We start from the raw sequence: 18,861 nt of genomic DNA on the forward strand, positions 1-18,861 counted from the left end.
GAAGAAAACATGCCTTGAGGGGTCGAGTACAAATTGGAGTTTTATATGTGCATTCATGATTTACTTAAGGGGATCCTGCATTTTTCTACATTCCTCTAACAAGATTTAGTTTTTGAAAAACGAAGTGAGAAAAATCATGATTTATCTTTCCTGGAAGTTTGGGTGATCGAATTTAATTTTTTTTAAGATTTAACCTTTAAAAAAGGGTGAAGGGGATAGTGTAAAACTAGATCTCTTTGGGTGACAGATTTCTACTCGTTTTGCCTGTGCATAGGGTTAGGTCTGGCTAATAGGAGGAGAGCCTTGGTCATGTGGTGGCCGTGGGACAGGCTGTTTCTCTAGCCGGACTGATCAGTGTGGGCTCACCTTTCACTCCATGAGTGCCTGGTCGAGCTCACCTGCTGCCACAACCTTGCAGACCTTTGTGTATTTAGTTGATGGCTGCCTTTGTCTTCATTCCCACACCCCACTTGGCCACCCTGGGTGTGATGCCTGTGTCTTTACCCATGGAATTCCAGAATGGGGCTAAAAATGGGAAAACCACAAACCCTCACAGTTGACTGACTCAGAAGATGAAAATGAGAAAAACCTAAGTTTGGAAGTCCTGGGTTGCTACCTTGGCCAGTCCATGTGCTGAGGCACCTGGCTTTCTGTCCAGGCAACAGGAGACGAACACAATCTCTTTCTGTTCTAGGGCGGGACGATTATTGGTAGCGCACGATGTAAAGCTTTCCGCACGCGGGAAGGCCGCTTAAAAGCTGCTCATAACCTGGTTCACCTGGGCATCACCAACCTGTGTGTGATCGGCGGGGACGGGAGCCTCACCGGGGCCAACATCTTCCGGAAGGAGTGGAGTGGGCTGCTGGAGGAGCTGGCGCAGAGTGGTACGTTCCTGCTCCTGCTCGTGCGGCGCCCTGGCTGTCCTGTTTCCCTCCATTGTCTTCCCTGCGGAGAGCCTCGGACCACACGTCTTGCCTTTCAGCCACAGCAGAAGTATCTGCTGAATAGGAATACTACCTATTTAGCCTTGCTGTGTGCCAGGCACCATTCCGTCTTTTACATAGACAGTTTTATGGAATCTGCAATAGGTTTTTATTTATCCCAGTTTCACAGATGAGGGATCAGAGGCCACAGGGGAAGCCCCTCTGGTGGCAGTGGGCATGGACCGGGTCCACATCAGCCCTCAGGCACCAGCATCTACACTTTGTGGCATTACACGGTATCCCTCTAGCTCCACTGGAGTCTTTTAAAGCTTGACTTGTTGCAGGGCTTTAATTTAGATGACAATGAACTGCCATTACATCATCCTCTATCACCTTTGAGCTACTTAGGATTTCTGAGAACCTGTATACACACTAGTTTTTCTCTCTTCTTAAAGCTGTTGTTACACGATTTCAATTTAACATACAACATGACCAACGAAAGCACATTGCTCAAACTAACAGCAACTTCATGAAAAGTGTAAACTTGGGGTGAACAGGTGTGGCCAAGTGTTGTGAAACTCTATTTTGGAAATAGAGAATGACTGTCAGATTGGAAGTCCCGAGGGCCTCCCTGTCTTCTCTTGGTAGCACACAAGGGACAGGGCACACGTCCAGGCTTAGTGTGCCCAGGCCCCTGTGACCATTCTAATTTCACCTCTGCAGAACTGCCCAACCGAGATGTGTCTGTCCCACAGGTGCTAGGTAGATACCTGCCAACTGACTAGCTCCCCATGGATCTTTATGAAATCAATACGAAGATGACATAATTCTGTAATTGTAACTAACGTAGCCTTACTCAGAGCCACATCATTCTCCGAAGGCATTGCTAGGTGGAATTGAGATTTCCATCCACCAATCGCATGTGGAACTGCTCCTTGCTGATACTTTTGTAACTCAGTGCTCTGGTGAAGGTGCCAGAGATACTTTTTGTGCTCACATTTGGTGTAATTACTTCCACCTTTGTCTGGCCTTTCTTTTTGAGTGCACAGAATCGGGTCACTTATAGTTCTGAGAAAACAATAAATAGGAAAAGAAAGAGTTCAGAACAGTTGCCTTCTTCACCCATGGCCCTTCTGTCCCACACCCTGGGGTGCCTGTGGAGTTAGCAGCAGTCACCAGCTATGAGGTGTGCCCTTGTTTCCGATGCAGGCAAGATTGACGAGGAGGCCGTGCAGAAGCACGCATATCTCAATGTGGTGGGCATGGTGGGCTCCATCGACAACGACTTCTGTGGCACAGACATGACCATCGGCACGGACTCGGCTCTGCACAGGATCATTGAGGTCGTCGACGCCATCATGACCACGGCCCAGAGGTAAGAGGACCTGAGAAACCAGGGGGAGTCGACATTGGGCATGCAACGTGCCACAGTTGTAGATGTTACTGCTGTGCCACAGTTGTGGACGTTACTGCTGGCTCTAGAATGTTCCGCAGATGGGTGTCCCAGTGCAAGTCTCGTAACTTGAGTATTAGAAACCAGTGCAAGAATGTTGTTCTTTGGTTTATTTTTCATTTCTAATTTTGAAGGGTTGCTTTAAAAGAAAAAATCTGATTATAAAAGAAAAATGTATTCTTGGGAGAGAATTTAGAAAACAGAAGAAAACAAAATAATTATTACCATACATCCTGCCCAAAGGTCTCCTGAAGGAATAGCTAAAGGAAAAGCTGTTGGGTGTTTTGCCACCCACTTGTTGGACATGTGGATCCACATGGTCTCACTGCTCTTTCCAACTCCCGAATTCACAAGAGTGCAGGTGGAGCAACAAGGTTCGATCCCAGGTGATCTACACTCATGACAGGTCATTGCCAATACCTCGCCATGGGCACCCTAGAATTTCTGAAGCACTTTTGATGAAATCCATGAGAAACAGGAAATAGAATGAGTGTCTCTCACTTTATGGATGAGTTGAGACATGGTCCCCAGAGAGCAGGTCCCCTGAGTCCCCTCTGTGTATCTGTCCCATACACAATGCTGCCTTACTGGGCTGTCTCAGTCCATGGTTGTGGACTCTGGGGCTGTCAGAAAACCACGTCATCTCTTTGGAGTTGGAAGGATTGCTCAGAGCAGTGGATTTTTCCATTCCATGGAAAGACTGTAGTCACTGGGCGTTCACTGAGCTGACTTTGTAACACTTATACGCATGAATTTATGTGGGATTTATCCAGCCACGGTTCTTGACAGAAGTAGCTGACTTTGCCCAATATAGTCATCATCTTGGAAAGGGCACAGAGAAGTGTCCTAGGAGTGTAAACATGTCTTGGGGTATGAGCAGATAGATGTCATAAAGTATGTAACTAGAAACATGTTAAAATATGTTGCTGCTGAAGCTTCTTTACATGCAAGAGACTGAAATGCTATTGCAGTAGCGTTTGCTTTTGAAGAAAATGGGTTATTTTTTGGAAGCTTAGGAACCTTTCATAATTACAAAGCAGGCTCCTGTCTAACTTGGCTGTAAGTGCACTTTTCTCTTGGCTTTTCATGCTGTTCCCAGTGATGTAAGTGGATGTTCCCTTTATCTCTTTTCCAGCCACCAGCGGACCTTCGTTCTTGAGGTGATGGGACGACACTGTGGGTATGTGCCTGAAGACGCAGATCTGGGTGGGACGGACCCTGAGCGTACTCTCCTCGGGCACTGCAACCCCAGATCATGAGTGCTCCCTGGAGGGCTCGCAGAGGAGCTGGCGTTTCCCGATGAGTATGACAGTGTCATATCTACCCAAGTTTGCCAGTGCCTAGGTGCCCCATGATCACCCTGTAGAAGGCTCCTCCTCAGCGTGTTGACACTGTTGCCTTTTCCACACAGGTACCTGGCCCTGGTGAGCGCCTTGGCCTGCGGGGCAGACTGGGTGTTCCTTCCAGAGTCTCCCCCCGAAGAGGGTTGGGAGGAGCACATGTGCATCAAACTCTCAGAGGTAACTTGTTCTGCCCGTGGTGCTGGGCACATTGCTTTCATCAGCGCCCGACGCAGCCTCTGGAATTTCCAACTCAGACAGCATTCTAAGCACGTGAAAACTTTCGGACCATAAATGAAGTCAGGCTCATCACAGACGACCTTTATGCACGGGCCCTTCACGTGTAATGTTGCAGAGAACAGCGCCCTCATTTTCATTCAAAGCAGCGTTCTGGCTCTTTGTAGTGTAGGTGCGATGAGATCACAGCTACTGAAAGAAATCAGATTTGGGGAGAAAATGTTTCCTCTTTTTTCTCCACGTATGTTAGCTTGAACAGACCTGTGTTTTGCCTCTCTGATTTTAATTCTCTCAAAACACTTTGTGTCAGGTATTGTGACACTTCTTTCCACTGTGACTTCTCCATTGTATTGGGTTTTTAGGTTTGACTGTTTGCTGATTATTTTGAGTTGGACTTTTCTCTTCCTTTTGCCTGGAGTTTGCTGCACATGTGTATTTCACACTGTGGACTGGTCGTGGGGGCCAAGTTTCCCTCTGTGAAGACTCACAATTGAGGAACACTAGCTCTCATTTCAGATCATGGTTAGCTTTCAGGACAGAAATCACAAGGTGGCTGTCTTCCCATGTGATACACAGACTCTGCACTTCATGGAGGAAGTGCGGGTGTTTAGCCAGTCCCAAATTTATGGATATTGTTGTTACTTCCACTTTTGCCTTTTCAAACAATGCCAAAGTAGTTACTCTGTGCTGATATCTTTATACCTTTAAGAAAGTCTTTCTGATTAATAAGCTCTTTAAAGTGTAGCACATTTAACATCTATCAAAAGCAAAAATGTGATTGCGATGCCTGATGCCCAGCGAGTGTGAGCCTGCTTCAGGCACTGCTGGCTCAGGGCTCCACATGGCTACTGCCAGTGCTTTCTATGGGAGGGTCTTTACAGTGGGACTTTGAAAACGTGTTAATCCACATCATGGAGTAGTTGCCATGTTCATTTTATGGTTCATCTTATGCTCCCCTGTGAGTGTATGTACGACAGATTACCGGCGATCACAGGTGTCCAGGCAGCGCCAGCTGCTAGAAAGGTGCAGCAGAGGTGCTCAGAACCCTCCGCTGGGCTCTGTACCCTGTCCCGCTTTTTCTGAGCCCCATCTGAATACTTCCCAGGCCTGATGTTATCTAATCATAATGGCAGGAAATTCTTGGCTTCACTTGAGAGTGTGTTGGGATGGGGTTCACTGGGAGGTGGCAAGAAACTGTGGATTTGAAGGAGACAGAAAGCATGGTTTGTGGGGTGACTCTCAGCTGGGGGGTTCTAGCCTCTGTGTTTTTCCCAGCAGTGGGGATCCCTCTTGGTCAGCAAATCAGCTGCCCTCCAGCACTGGGGTGATGAGCTCTCATCTGTTGTTGGAATGTCACCCTGGGAACTCCCAGATCCCTGCAGACCTCTCCTATTCTCTGCCCCAGTGACCCTCACCCCTTTGCCTCTTCCAGAGCACCTCACCCCTTCTTCTCGTAGAAGAAGTTAGCCAAAGATTTCCTCCTGGAAAGAGGCCAGTTCAGTTTCGGACAAGCTCCACAGTTTTATTGTCATTTTTAAGGATGGGTTAGGAATTTGAGGGTTTTAATTTTCTATTTCCTTAGAACCGTGCCAGAAAAAAAAGGCTGAACATCATCATTGTGGCGGAAGGAGCAATTGATACCCAAAACAGACCTATCACCTCTGAGAAAATCAAGGAGGTGAGTGTGGGCAGTTCCTCATTTTCACTCTGTTGCCCACCTGGAAACGGGAGCTGTTAACACGATTGACAGGGTTTTGGTTTAGAATGTTGCATTATATTAGAAACTTTTTTTTTTTCCCTTCGTGATATTTAAAAATATTTCCATAATGACTCATCATTTTAATGGCACTGGAAACGGATAGCTCCGACCTCTGGGTGGCCAGCACTTTGCACATTCTCTCTGGTGATGTTACTAAGGGCGCCGCGACCCCCAGAGTCAGGAAATAGAGGAGGTGTGGTCGAGCGGCCAGGAGTGTACATTGTATTAGAAAGTTCCGGCTCTTGAATGTCAGCTGCCCTGAGAACGAGGAGGACTGACTGCTTGGCAGCTGACCCTGACTCCTCTGTCGGCGACAGTAGAAAAAGGTGGTGTCCTCCCACCCCCTGCCCTCCTACTAGCCCAGAGTGTCACTGAGCATGTCTTACAGAGAAAGCCCCCAGGGCCCTGGGAGAGGCAGACTCAGGCAGGTGCCACAAGGCTTGCTTGGACTGGCACTCACCTGTCTTGATAGGACTCTGAGGTTGTGGGCCAGGCTGCTGGTAATGGAGGTGACCAGGCACACCACAGAACAAGACACTGGGCAGCAGACAGGCTCTGGAGGAAGCCACAGGTCAGGGCAGAAGTTACCAACCCAGCTTGCAAGTTGATTCCTGTCATAGTTCATTTTCTGTTGCTGATAACAGAGTATCTGAAACTGGGTAACTTATAAGGAAATGAAGTTTATTTCTTATAGTTCTGGAGTCTAAGAAGTCCAGGGTCGAGTGGGCACATCTGGTGAGGATCTTTTCCTTGGTGAGGGCTCTCTGCAGCGTCCCCAGATGGCACAGGGCATTATGCAGCAAGTTGGCAGAAGTGTATTAACGTGCTCACCTTCTTTGTAAAGCCACCAGCCACCCTGACAGCCCCTTCACCAATTCAGCCATAAATGGATTAATCTATTCATGAGGGATCTGCTGTCATGATCCAATCACCTCCTACAGGCCCCACCTTTCCAATGCCAGTCTGATTTCCCACCCTCCTAACACTGTTACAATAGGGATGAAGCTTCAAGATGCACTTTGGAGGGGACAGCCTCTCAAACCATGGCATTCCACCCCGGCCCCCCAAAGCTCACATCCTCTTGCATGCAAACACACTCATTCCATCCCTAGCCCCAAGTCTTAACTCACTCCAGCACCAACTCAAAAGTCCAAAGTTCCATCTGTGAAATCAAAACAAGTTATCTACTTCTAAGACTTATTCCCATTCCAAAAGAGAGAGATGAACATAAGAGAAGGGGTAGCAGGTCCTCAGCAAGTCTGAAACCCTGCAGCACGGGAGTTAAATCTTAAAGCTCAAGCATAATTTCCGTTGACTCCATGTCCAGCATCCTCTGCACACTGGTGTGGGGATTGGGTCCCCAAGTCCTCGGGCAGCTGCACTCCTATGGCTTTCCTGAGCCCAGCCCACACTTCAGCTCTCCCAGGCTGACACTGCACACTGATAGCTCTGCAGTTGAGGGGTCTCCATGGCAGCGGTCATCCCAAGGCTCCACTAGACATGGCTCTTGTAAAGATTCTCTGCTGCAACTCCAACCCCACATTTCCACTCAGTATTGCTCTAGTGAAGGCTCTGTGTGGTGACTCTGCCCCTGCGACATGTCTCTTCTTGGGCTCCTGGATTTTCCGTACATCCTTTGAAATGTGGGTGGAGTCTGCCATGCCTCACAGCTCTGGCATTCAGCCAGCTGGCAGACGTACCACCACACGGGTGCCACCAAGGCTTATAGCTTGTATCTTCCAAAGCAGTGGGTCCAGCAGCACCTGGGGCCATTTTAGCCACAACTGGGGCAGTCGAAAAACGCTGTGCTGGAATTCAGGGAGCAGAGTCCCGAGGCATCTCTGGGCATTGAGCCTGTGGTAGGTACCTTGGCGATCCTCAGAAACCATTGTGTCTCCTAGGCCTCTGGGCCCGTGATGGAGGGCTGGCCTTGAAGATCTCTGAGATGACTTTGTGGTCTTTCCCCTTGTCCTGATGCGCAGCATCTGGCTCCCTCTGATCACTGCTAGTCTCTTTAGCAACCCGTGGGCACTCAGCAGCAGTCCTGGCACTCTCTCCTAAACACGCCTTTTCAGTCCCTACTTGGTCAGGCTGGGGATTTTCCAAGTTTTACACTTTGCCTTTCTTTAGTTATAAATTCTGTCTTTAAGTCATCCCTTTGTTCTCTTTTTCCACTCACTATATGCAGTTTAAAGCAGCCATGCAACAGCCTGTATGTTTTGCTGCTTAGAAATTTCTTCCACCAAATACCCCAGTTCACAGCTCTTAAGTTTTATATTCCGTAAAACCCTTGGGCATGGGCGTAATCTAGCCACGTTCCCACAAAACTTTTAACACTCTTACAGTGGGGATCAACTTTCAAGATGATGTTTGTGGGGACAACCATTCAGACCATAGCAGTTCCTTTATTATGCTTCATTATGGCCAGTTAACGAACAAAACACATCTCTAATTGAGTCTAATACCAGCCGTATACCTTGATATTAAAACATGGACAGATACCTGTGAAAGATATCTACCAATATTTATAAGAAGTAATCAATAAAATCAGGTCAAAGATTTTCTTTCTCACTTAACTGAAGTTGAGATTCAGTTATGGAACATTGGACCAAGAAAGGACCATAGGATTCATATAGCCAAACCCTGTGTTTTTTTTTTTTTTTGGAGAAGTGAACTGGGTTCCAGAGAAATTAGGGGGACTGTCTAAGTCACAGGCTAGTGTTCCCATGGGCTCAGGGCTGAGGGGGATGCCTTGATTTGGCGGGGGGGGAATCCTGCTATTGAAATCACAGTGAAACAAATTAAAGATGGTTCAAGGGAAATGTTTATATTTTTATAAAACAGAATTTTAAATACAAGCTATTGAAACAGGTTTTCTTTGTTGTTGTTGTTAGAAAATCACTTAAAAGTTTTGGGAGACAAAACTTTTATCTGATAATAAAAGCATCATTTTAAAAAAATAAATTTCAGCTAGCTGTTCAACTAAATGTTCCTCCAGGAAGTAAAATTTAGAAAATACCCATTTTCCATTTAGATCTGAAGAGAAACTAGAAAAATCTTTTCTCAGCACCCAGTACCTGTTCCCAAGTCTGAGGTAGTGTGCTCAGGTCACAGTTTCATGTTTCCTAACAGAGGTATTTCCCCACAGCTCGTGGTGACACAGCTGGGCTATGACACACGGGTAACCATTCTTGGACACGTGCAACGAGGAGGGACCCCCTCGGCATTTGACAGGATCTTGGTGAGTGAGTCCGATGGCGTTAGACATCTTCACCAAGTCTCCAGGAAGGAAGTACTTCTGCAGACATAGAAATCAATTTACCATGAAGGCTGACCAAGGTGCTTATGCCTAGAGATGTGAACAGTCCCATTTCTTTATTTGAAAGATCCCTGGAGACTCGCTAGCGTAGAGTGACTTCTAGGCCTGTTCCCACTCAGACGTGGGGAGACCCCCTTGCCTGGTGAGTTAGTGAGCCCACCACGGGGACAATGTGGGCACCAGGAGAAGGAAACCCCAAGGTAGAAAAGCAGTGTCCTGAGCATAGGTTTCTAGAAATCGATGGGACTGAAGGAGTCCCGCCTCCAGAGCCTCAGTTCTTGACATTCCTGCTCTCCACCTTCTCTGACCTTCGCTGTGGAAACCACAGTGTCTCTGTTAAAGGGCAGTGGTCTGGGGTAAGTGGAAGGGCTGTGAGCACTGAGACTGTGTTCCAGGCCATGGAAAGAAAGCAGGGCATGGATCCTGGGGTGGTCTCCAGTGGCCAGAGGTGGCACCTCCTGTGAGAAGGTGAAACACGGTGGGGGCCTGTCTCTGACCCACCCATGTGACTGTCACTTCCAGGCCAGTCGCATGGGGGTGGAGGCCGTCGTCGCTCTGTTGGAGGCTACTCCCGAGACCCCAGCGTGCGTCGTGTCACTGAGCGGGAACCACGCGGTGCGCCTGCCCCTGGTGGAGTGCGTGCAGATGGTGAGCGCGGTGTGGCCGGGCCGAGGGCCGGGGACACCCCACATCCCGCAATGCCCGTGCCGCAGCCGCTCTCTTATTTTCTGAGTTATAAGTTTCTAAGCTACCAGCACCAGACGCTGCAGGACACAGACTGAGAGAGAAACCTGTGATGTAGTAGTTTGTAGGGAGAGATGAGATGGTGCTAAATCTCCCCAGTTTCAGCCACTTCTTGTCCTCCTTTCCCCAGGGACATTCAGATCTGCAGGGGGGCCTTGGAATGGCTTCTGGTGAGATTCTGAGATGTGCCAGTCCTTCCTGGCCATGGAGAGCCTGCCAGCAAATGAAGGAAAAACGAGTCACAGTTTTCCCATCAGTTGTTCTGTAGATGAGGTGGCGGAAGAGTTAGTTGCATGAGAAATTATTATCTTTTGCTTTTCGAAGTTAATTGGTCTTTCCAATGGCCCAGAGGTATATGCCTTTTATGACATATACAAAGAAATAATTAAGTCAAGGACTAGTTGAAAGCAACTTTAGAAACATAATTTCTAAAAGCCCATAGGAGTACAGTCTGTGTGTGTGTGAATGCGTGTGTGTGTTTGTGTGCATGCATATTTGTGAGTATGTGTTGTGGTATGTGTTTGCATTTATGTGTGAAAGTGTGTGTCTGTGTGCATACATGTTTGTGTGGTGGTGTGTGTGTGCATGTCTGTGCAAGTGTGGGTCTCTGTGTGTGTGCGTGTGTGCAATGTACATCTGTATGTGTGTATGTGAGCGTGAGAAGTCAGAGCATTGAACATTGTGCGCTACACTATTTTGAGACTGTTTCCCATGCGTAGCGTTTCTGTTCCTCTAGAGACAAACACATGGCAGATACAATGCAGCTTGTCCTTTACACCATCATGTCAAGATTTTACTATTAAAAGCTTCAGTGAGCACCTGTTGCTTATTACGTATTTTCCTAAGGGTCTGACGTGTTTTTAATAACCAGAGACAGCACTAGAAATAGGAGTATTTTTCTTATCTTACTAATGAGGAGACTGAAGTCCAGAGAAATAAATAACTCGCCCAGGATCCTGAAGTTAACTGGGGCTCATCGGGTGTGTCTGTGCCTGAGCCCTTTGTCCTGGGGCAGCCAGGCCCCTCCACTGCCCTGGGCCTGCTGTGACCATACCTGGGTTCTTCAGCTCCTGCTAGAGGGTGTGTTCAGTTTTGCTTTCCCCACCAGAATCAAGTGGAGAATTTTCTAGAACCTGGCCTGAGAGTTTTCTCTGTCTCTGCTCTCGTGGAGCGAGATCCTTGAGGTTTCATGGCCACGAACTGCCGGTGCTGTTGCTTTCTTGTCTTGGAAGCCCCCGGGGCTCCGACCATGCTGGACAATGACAGGATGCAGCTGGCAGCTGGTAGTCCAGGGGTGGCCGCTGCCCAGAGTGGGCTGTGGGCCACGTGGAAGGACCGAGCTGGCCCCCCACGTGTCCCGTCCCTGGATGCACCAAGTCTTGACACATTCTTTCTTTTTAAAAAGACTCAGGATGTACAAAAGGCGATGGACGAGGGAAGATTTAAAGATGCCGTACGACTCCGGGGAAGGTGAGTCATTGTGAAGAAAAACTATTTGATGAGGAGCACATGTTCCTCGAGCCTGGCCATTTAGTTGCGCTTATTCTTTCTCAACGTAAAAACTCAAACAGTGAGGCCATAGGCCAGGTGCTGTGTTTGCAGGCCAAAGGCCCGTGACAAATTAGAGATATATTTTTTTCTTTTTAATTTGCAGGGGTCATGTGTATGGTTTTGTTTTGGTCTGGTTTGGTTTTTTTTTTTTTTTTTCCCCACTGGTGGAGGGTTCTTCAGAACCTAATGAGATCAAAGTTCAAGGTGACACGTTTCCAGCATTTTAAAAAACCAACGAGAGATGCACAAGAACGTCGTCTTTCCTTAGCCTGTTTCCAAACTAGAAACTGGTAGCTCCGTGGATATATCAGGGTCTCCTCCTTCCCCGACAGTCAGTAGACAGCCTGAGCCTAGCATCTGTGGACTGTCTGTGTGGCCCCTGCCAAGGAGCACCTGCGTGCTGGCCTGCATTCTGAGCTGTGACTGACAGCATCCTTCTCTTGCAGGAGCTTTGAGAGTAACCTGAACACCTACAAGCGCCTTGCCATCAAGCTGCCGGATGGGCAGATCCCAAAGGTGAGTGGCTGGCCTCTGGCCATGCCCTTGTCCTTCTGCCCTTGGGCACCCTCTGCCCTGGTCGACGTGGGTCCCAGCTCAGATGCTGGCTCCTGGAAGGTCACCCCTGACCTCTATGACTGACGGACCTTCCCTTGTCACCTTTGTCCCCATGTGGAGTGGGGTCACCTGTCACCTGGCAGGCTTGGCCTGTGTCACTTCCAAGGTGTGCAGCACATGGGAGCTCGTGCATGCCCAGCAACCCGGTGCCTGCCTTCTCCTGTCTTGCAGAGCAACTGCAATGTGGCCATCATCAACGTGGGGGCGCCTGCAGCTGGAATGAACGCAGCTGTGCGCTCGGCCGTGCGCACGGGCATTGCCGATGGCCACAGGATGCTTGCCATCTACGACGGCTTTGATGGCTTGGCCAAAGGCCAGGTGAGTCTCCCAGCAGGCCCCGGCAAGCAAACGCCAGGAACCTGGATGTCAGTGTACGTGGGGAGGCCAGTCCCCCAGTCCCTCCTCCCAGTGCTCACAGCCCAGATTCTGTGGTGATGCAAAGATCGTGACTGTTCACTCAAGGGATGGCTTCTGCTTTTGAATCCATTCTGAATTAGATTCTAGGCCCTCGACTTAAGCCCAGGGTGTAACGTATTTTCAGACTTTCAAGTTTTATTAAGAGGTAGTAGCCTGACTGGATATGCAATAAAAGAAGTGTGGTATATACAGTGGAATACTATTCAGCCCTGAAAAAGAATGGAATTCTGTCATTTGTGACAATGTGGCTGGAACTGTAGGACATCATGTTCAGTGAAGTGATCCAGGCACAGAAAGACAAATACTGCAAGATCGCACTTACATGTAAAATCTAAAGAAGTTGTACTAATAGCAGCACTAAAATCGTGGTTACCAGAGGCTCGAGGGGGTGAGGATGGGGGAGTTGGGGAGATGTTGGTCAAAGTATACAAAATTTCAGTTAGACTGGAAGCATAAGTTCCAGAGATCTCTGTACAAAATGGTGACTATGGTTAATAACAACATATTGTATTCTTGAAAATCACTAAAAAAGTAGATTTTAAGTCTTCTCACGACAACAAATAAGTATGTGAGGTAATGCAAATTAGCTTGATTTAGCTGTTCTACAATGTATACATATTTAAAAACATCATTTTGTCACGATAAATATATGCAGTTTTTATTTGTCAATTTAAAACTGGATATATTTTTTTAAAAAGGCATTAGGGGATGGCAGTGCCTCCAGGTCCAATGGACTCCTACCGTAAGTGCGAAGAAGGTGCCATCGCCTCATGGGGCTGTGATCAGGTTCAAACAGAGTGCTGGGGAAACTCAGAGGGTCTGGCACACGCACACACTCACTGAGATATAAGATAGAAACCTTCATGAAAACAGACAACAGTTCTTGAGGGCTTACTATGTCCACCCATTCTACGGGATTCACACATACTGCCCATTTAAATTCCCCGATGAATCTACAATATTATCCCCATCTTCCTTATGAGAAAACTGAGGTGCAGAGATATGAACTGACTTGACCCAGTTCCCATGAGGCAGGATGTTAAAACAGGACAGTGAGGCTGCAAATCCTATCTATAATGAAGGGCGGTAGGGGCCAATGTTATTCATTCATTCAGTTGGTCAACAAATATTTGCTTTGTTCATTTCTTATACTGTAGAATTAAATGCGTGAGCAAAGCAGACAGGACCCCTGGCTTTGTGGAGTTTAAGTTTCAGAGAGCAGGTTGATGATGAGTGAGAAGAAGTGAGCCATCATCTTAATAGGCAGTGAGCACTGCGTCAGGGACACACTGGGGAGGGGACAGTGCTGCTGGGGCTGCTGACGCCCCTGCAGGCAGTGCTGCGGAAGGCCGCTCTCAGACTGAAGATAGGCAGGTGAGCCAGTGGCCCATGTGAGCATCAGGGATGTTGGCTGAGGCAGAAAGGCTGGTGCAAAGGCCCTGGGGTGGGCAATGGCCCATGTTTGAGGGTGCTGGGGCCACGTGCTGGGGGCGGGGGCAAGAGGGAAGCAGAGGAGGATGTGGACAGAACAGGGACCAGGATGGTTATTTGTGAACAGTCATAAGGAGCTTGGCATTTGTGCTGAGTGAGATGGAGTGTTTCAAGCAGGGGCCTGGCAGTGGTGACGGGGTCTTGCTGGACCTGGTGTGCTCGGCAAGGGCAGAGCAGGAAGCAGGGATTCCAGCCGGGGCTTTGGAGTAACTGGGAGAGAGCTGCTGGGGTATGGTGCTGTCTGGCAGCCCTGGAGATGGTCTTCAAGGCTCTGGATGGATTCTGAAGTCAGGGTCCATAGGATTTGCTCACTAGATGTATGCAGGTGTGAACAGGGAGGCAAGACTGCCCTGCTTCTGGCCTGAGCTCATGAAGGTGGGAAGAGGTGAGGTGCTGAGGCGTGGAGATGCTGAATTGAAAATGCCACACGTCCCAGGGGTGTCCGGTACGCAGGTGCACACTGTGTTCTGGTGTCTTCAAGAGGTGTGGGCCGGAGATGTGGGCTTGGAAGGCTTCAGCATCTAGGTGGTGGATAAAAGTGGGGGACTCAAGGAGCTTCCTAAGGGCAAGAGCGGAGGCAGGAGAGAAAGGAGGCCGAGGACTGAGCTTCACTGTTAAGAGTGGACGGAGAAGAGGGGACGCCAGCCCAGGAGGCCCTGGGAAGTACAGACAATCCACTTTCCAAATGGACCAACTGAGGCACAGCAGCGGGTAAGACCAGGGCTCCCTCCACATGGGTCTCAGCAGCTCAGAGGGACCAGGAGCCATTCCCTCCTGGGTGAACCTTGCTTCCCCGTCTTCCTTGTTCAGGCTTTAGGAGATTAACTGGTCCTAAACTGCTCTTTGCTTTATGTAAAGAAATATTGCCTTCAACTATTTATCTGGTTACATCCTTCCATTATGGATTACCACCAGGTATGTATGCTTGTATAATGTTCATCTGTTCAAGTACAAGTCCCCTAGAGATCACACCACCACATAGTAATGGGTCCAACAAGATAGTTAACTTACCCAGGTTAATTTACCCAAGTTAGTTAACTTATGTGCTCAGGGCTGGCAGGGCTGGAGGTGATCCTTGGCAAGTTCTCCTTCCGTGGTCCTTGCTGGGTCCACCACAGAATCTTCTTTATATGGTTCAGCAGCATTTGCTTAACCACTCATCTAGGTTTTTAGTTTTTTAGGTTTTTTTTTTCTTTGTTTTTTTAGGTTTTAAGACAAGAATTTTTCTTTTAATATTTTATCAACCTAAAAGCCATAATGTTAACTTTCCTTCTCAGTGACAGCATTTGACCAGTGAAAGTTTCTATCTAATGCACGTGATGGGGGTGAGACGCAGAGCCCCCCACAGGCAGGTACCCTTGGCAGTGTTCATCCATTGTTTACGCTTAGGAGTCATCCGTTTCACATCTTGACCCTTTCAGCATCACCAGGAGGACGGCCTCCTAGCGCTCCGCACGTCTCTATGGGAAGACAGCCCGGTGAAGGTGCAGAGATCTGAGCTGATTTTAAGGCTTTCTTATCTCCTCTTCTTTCTTACCTTGGCTGTTTTATTCTGTGTTTGCTCATTAGATCAAAGAAATCAGCTGGGCAGATGTTGGAGGCTGGACTGGCCAAGGAGGGTCCATTCTTGGGACAAAACGGTAATTTCCAAATCTTGACTCTGACCTGCTCTTAAGGAGGAACAGAAGCCCATGGTCTAGAGGAGGAGCTGGGTGCCGAGGCCTCTTCTAACTTCCCGCAGGGATTACTAAAGGAAGAGGCACGGGGGCAGACACTTGTCCCTCGCTCCAGGAAGGACAGGTCGTTTTAGGGAGCTGGGGATGGATCCCGGGGCTTGGAAAGTGGGGCAGGTAACTTGTGTACGCTTCCTGCAGTAATTCCTCACTTCATTTATCTGAAGAGCAATATGGTGGGCACAAACACCTCAATGTGATTGAGGGTGTGATGCTGGGCCATGATCACTGCACTGTGGTCCCCGCACCATGTGACAGGCACAAGCAGAGCACCCTCTGCTCCTCCAAGCCACAGGGTGGGCAGGAGGTGGGAGGGGCTTCCACAGGGTTTCCAGAATGAGGGACATCACAGAAGGTGACGCTTGTCAGCGTCTGACCTCCCCTCTTAATGTGACTGTTTTCAGTATTCTCCCAGGAAAGTATTTGGAGAAGATCGCGGCCCAGATGCGTGTGCATAACATCAATGCCCTGTTGATTATTGGTGGATTTGAGGTACGTTAATGTTTCTGTGTTAAGTTGCTGGTCAGTTTTGTAGGCATGAGGGACAACCCTGAATTGGCTTCATCCAGCATAGAACTTGGGGGCTAGTCTCCATGAACTGGGATTGTAGGTTCCCAGGCCCAAATACCACTGGATAATTGTAATGCGGAAGAAAGACACAGTGGCAGGATGTGACGTAAGACTGACCCTGTTCCAGTACAGCCACTTGACCCAGAAGTGGAAGCCTGACTCCTGAATTGGGGTTCTTCTATTCAGGGAGTTCTGAGGAATGTCAGGTTTATAGCAGTAACTCTCTCTCTTAAGTTTGAAGTCCATGGACTGTTTAGAGAGGAAGGTAGTTGTATGGTTAGATTGTGTTGTTTAAATCACATGTTGGACTGTGGTTCTTAATTTTTTTCTATCTAGTGAAGATCAGTCTCATGATAACCTTTTGCTTTTCCTTAATAAGAATCTAGCAATACAAGATTTAGTCTTGCTTCTAAATGACAATGTCCTGTGTTCTCCTTTGTGCTTAAAACACTGCTTCTCCTGTGTGTGGTCTTGATGTGTCTTTGTGTTGATGCTTTAGTGGTTCCGTGGCAGCCCCGTGCACCTTGGTGCTGTGCTGTTGTGGTTCTCCCCTCTCCCTTCTCTCTCCTGGCCCCACAACTGCACACACTTACCTAACAGGCCTACCTGGGACTCCTGGAGCTGTCGGCTGCCCGGGAGAGACACGAGGAGTTCTGTGTCCCTATGGTTATGGTTCCTGCCACTGTCTCCAACAATGTGCCCGGTTCTGATTTCAGCATCGGGGCAGACACAGCTCTGAACACGATCACCGACGTAAGTACCTGTGTGCAGCAAAGCAGATGCTGGCTGCGCTAACCGGGCTGGCCTTTTCTGTCTACCAGTGCACCAGGAATGACCTTCCTCTGCTTCCACACATGTGCGCTGAGTGGGACTCTTTTTTCCAGATCAGTGTATTTAAAAAGTCTCTCAGGCTCTGAACATCGTTGATCTAGCTCCCCACATTTTCATCACCTCTTTGTCTAAGTGGCGGCTGGGATGATGTTCCCCTGCCAAAACCCACTCAGTGACAGCAAGCACCTGTAGCTCAGGTAGTGCTGGAGCACAGCATTCGTGATATGGATCATCAGTAAATTCATTTTTGTTTCCTTTTCTCTTTTTCTTTTCTTTTTTTTTTTTTTTGCTGAGCCTAATTTACTGTGAGCCTGTCACATTTTATCGTGATAAGCCAATCCTGGGTCGGAGGGCCCCTGCTTTAATCTTTAAGGGCAGAAATTGAACTGAATATTTTATAGTTTTATTCATTGACCTGAATCTACCATGTGCATTTATTATATTTTTGGTCATGGCCATTAACACTATTTTTCCTTTTGTAAATTGGACATGTTAAACTACATCTGAAACAATATTAATGCTCTTTTAGTTTTTCTTTTCCTTTTTGGCCAAAAGGCAATAATGAAACATAGAAATACATTCTTAGTATCATATTTGTAAGCCACACTTGGAAATTCACATGAGAGCTTGAAGATCAGTATCTAACACACAGTGCATTTCATATTTTTTCTTAATTCAGTTTCTAAATTTTTTCAGAAACTTTCAAGTTTTCTTTTTCCTTGTGAGATCTAGTTCTCACAAATATTTTTCTAAGATTTTTTTTAAACCCTTGGCATCAGATTTATTTCTGGTACTCGTAAATAAAAAACAAAACACTTTAAAAATAAAACTCCATGGTAAGTAATGCTCAGAGCTTGTCTCTTGCTGTTCTGAGCTACTCAGTGTTTCTGTAGTTTCTGTACTATAGAGACCTGCCCAGTGCTTCCTGTGCTCATGGTGCTGAAAGGGGTGTTTGCTTGATTTATTGCAATCACTGACCTCTTCCTTAGACTGGCTTAGCTTTTCTGGTGACTGTTGCTGCTGCTTTCACTGCTGTTGGACTGACTCGGGCTCTTAATCGATCATCAGGTTGTGAACATAAAGATCAATGTCTTTCACAAAATGAATTTCATCATTTTTAAATTGTTCTCTTACCTGCCTCAGATGGATTTTGAATCCAGATAAGCTAAGCTTGCAGTACACACACAATTGGAGCTTCTTTTTTGCCTAATTGTTACCTGACTTGAGCCCGTTCTAGGGGGATGGGTGGGGAATCTGGCAGCTGTCGTTTGCGGGGCTCCCGCAGGTGCTGGCTGAGGTTGGTGTTTATCTGCTGTGGTATCTGACATGCACTTTCAGGCATGAAAATGAGATTTTCCCACTTTGTAATTTCAGGGTCCTCTGCTATAAATTTTTTTTTCAGATTATAAATATATTACACGTGAATTATTGAAAATTTGAAAGCCAAAATATATAGAAAAAATAGCAAATTATCTATCGCACTTCTTTTACTTTCCTTAGAGGGATTTTGTGATTTATGTTGTTTTTTTAAATTTGGCGTCTCACTTATCTGAGTTTCTCAAGGCGAGGTTAACCCATGATAACCTGTGAGAAAGAAAAAGAGTGACTAGGTAGTAGTCCATCATTCCTGATGGCTTCAGGCTCGACCACATGTGGTAAGTGGGGGGTTGTCACTGCTGATACTGTCTCTGGGCACCAAGGAGCCAAGTTGTCTTGGTGCCGTGGGTGTTTCTAGTCACGTGAAGCCAGGCGGTCAGGGTTACCTCAGTGGACGCTGCGACTGCTCAGGAGCTGGGTGAAGGGTAAGACAGGTGTATCCTGAAGGTAAAAGGACTGAAATATGGATGTGGCATGTTGAAATTGCTCCGTGTCTTCCAG

General features: G+C 47.5%; 1 protein-coding gene across 1 annotated transcript in view; it reads left to right on the forward strand.

Annotated features, from left to right (window-relative positions):
- The window catches only part of PFKP (phosphofructokinase, platelet), a 59,212-nt gene that overhangs the window by 24,907 nt on the left and 15,444 nt on the right, over positions 1-18,861 (forward strand). Inside the window, exons 4-16 of the mRNA XM_063098790.1 lie at positions 695-884; positions 2,133-2,298; positions 3,512-3,556; positions 3,788-3,896; positions 5,536-5,631; positions 8,861-8,953; positions 9,554-9,679; positions 11,181-11,245; positions 11,773-11,842; positions 12,113-12,259; positions 15,419-15,489; positions 15,987-16,074; positions 16,753-16,905. Coding sequence (XP_062954860.1) covers positions 695-884; positions 2,133-2,298; positions 3,512-3,556; positions 3,788-3,896; positions 5,536-5,631; positions 8,861-8,953; positions 9,554-9,679; positions 11,181-11,245; positions 11,773-11,842; positions 12,113-12,259; positions 15,419-15,489; positions 15,987-16,074; positions 16,753-16,905 — 1,419 coding nt within the window. The remainder of the gene's footprint in view (positions 1-694; positions 885-2,132; positions 2,299-3,511; positions 3,557-3,787; positions 3,897-5,535; positions 5,632-8,860; positions 8,954-9,553; positions 9,680-11,180; positions 11,246-11,772; positions 11,843-12,112; positions 12,260-15,418; positions 15,490-15,986; positions 16,075-16,752; positions 16,906-18,861) is intronic.

Source organism: Cynocephalus volans, chromosome 6 (assembly GCF_027409185.1).
Source record: "Cynocephalus volans isolate mCynVol1 chromosome 6, mCynVol1.pri, whole genome shotgun sequence".
NCBI lineage: Eukaryota > Metazoa > Chordata > Mammalia > Dermoptera > Cynocephalidae > Cynocephalus > Cynocephalus volans.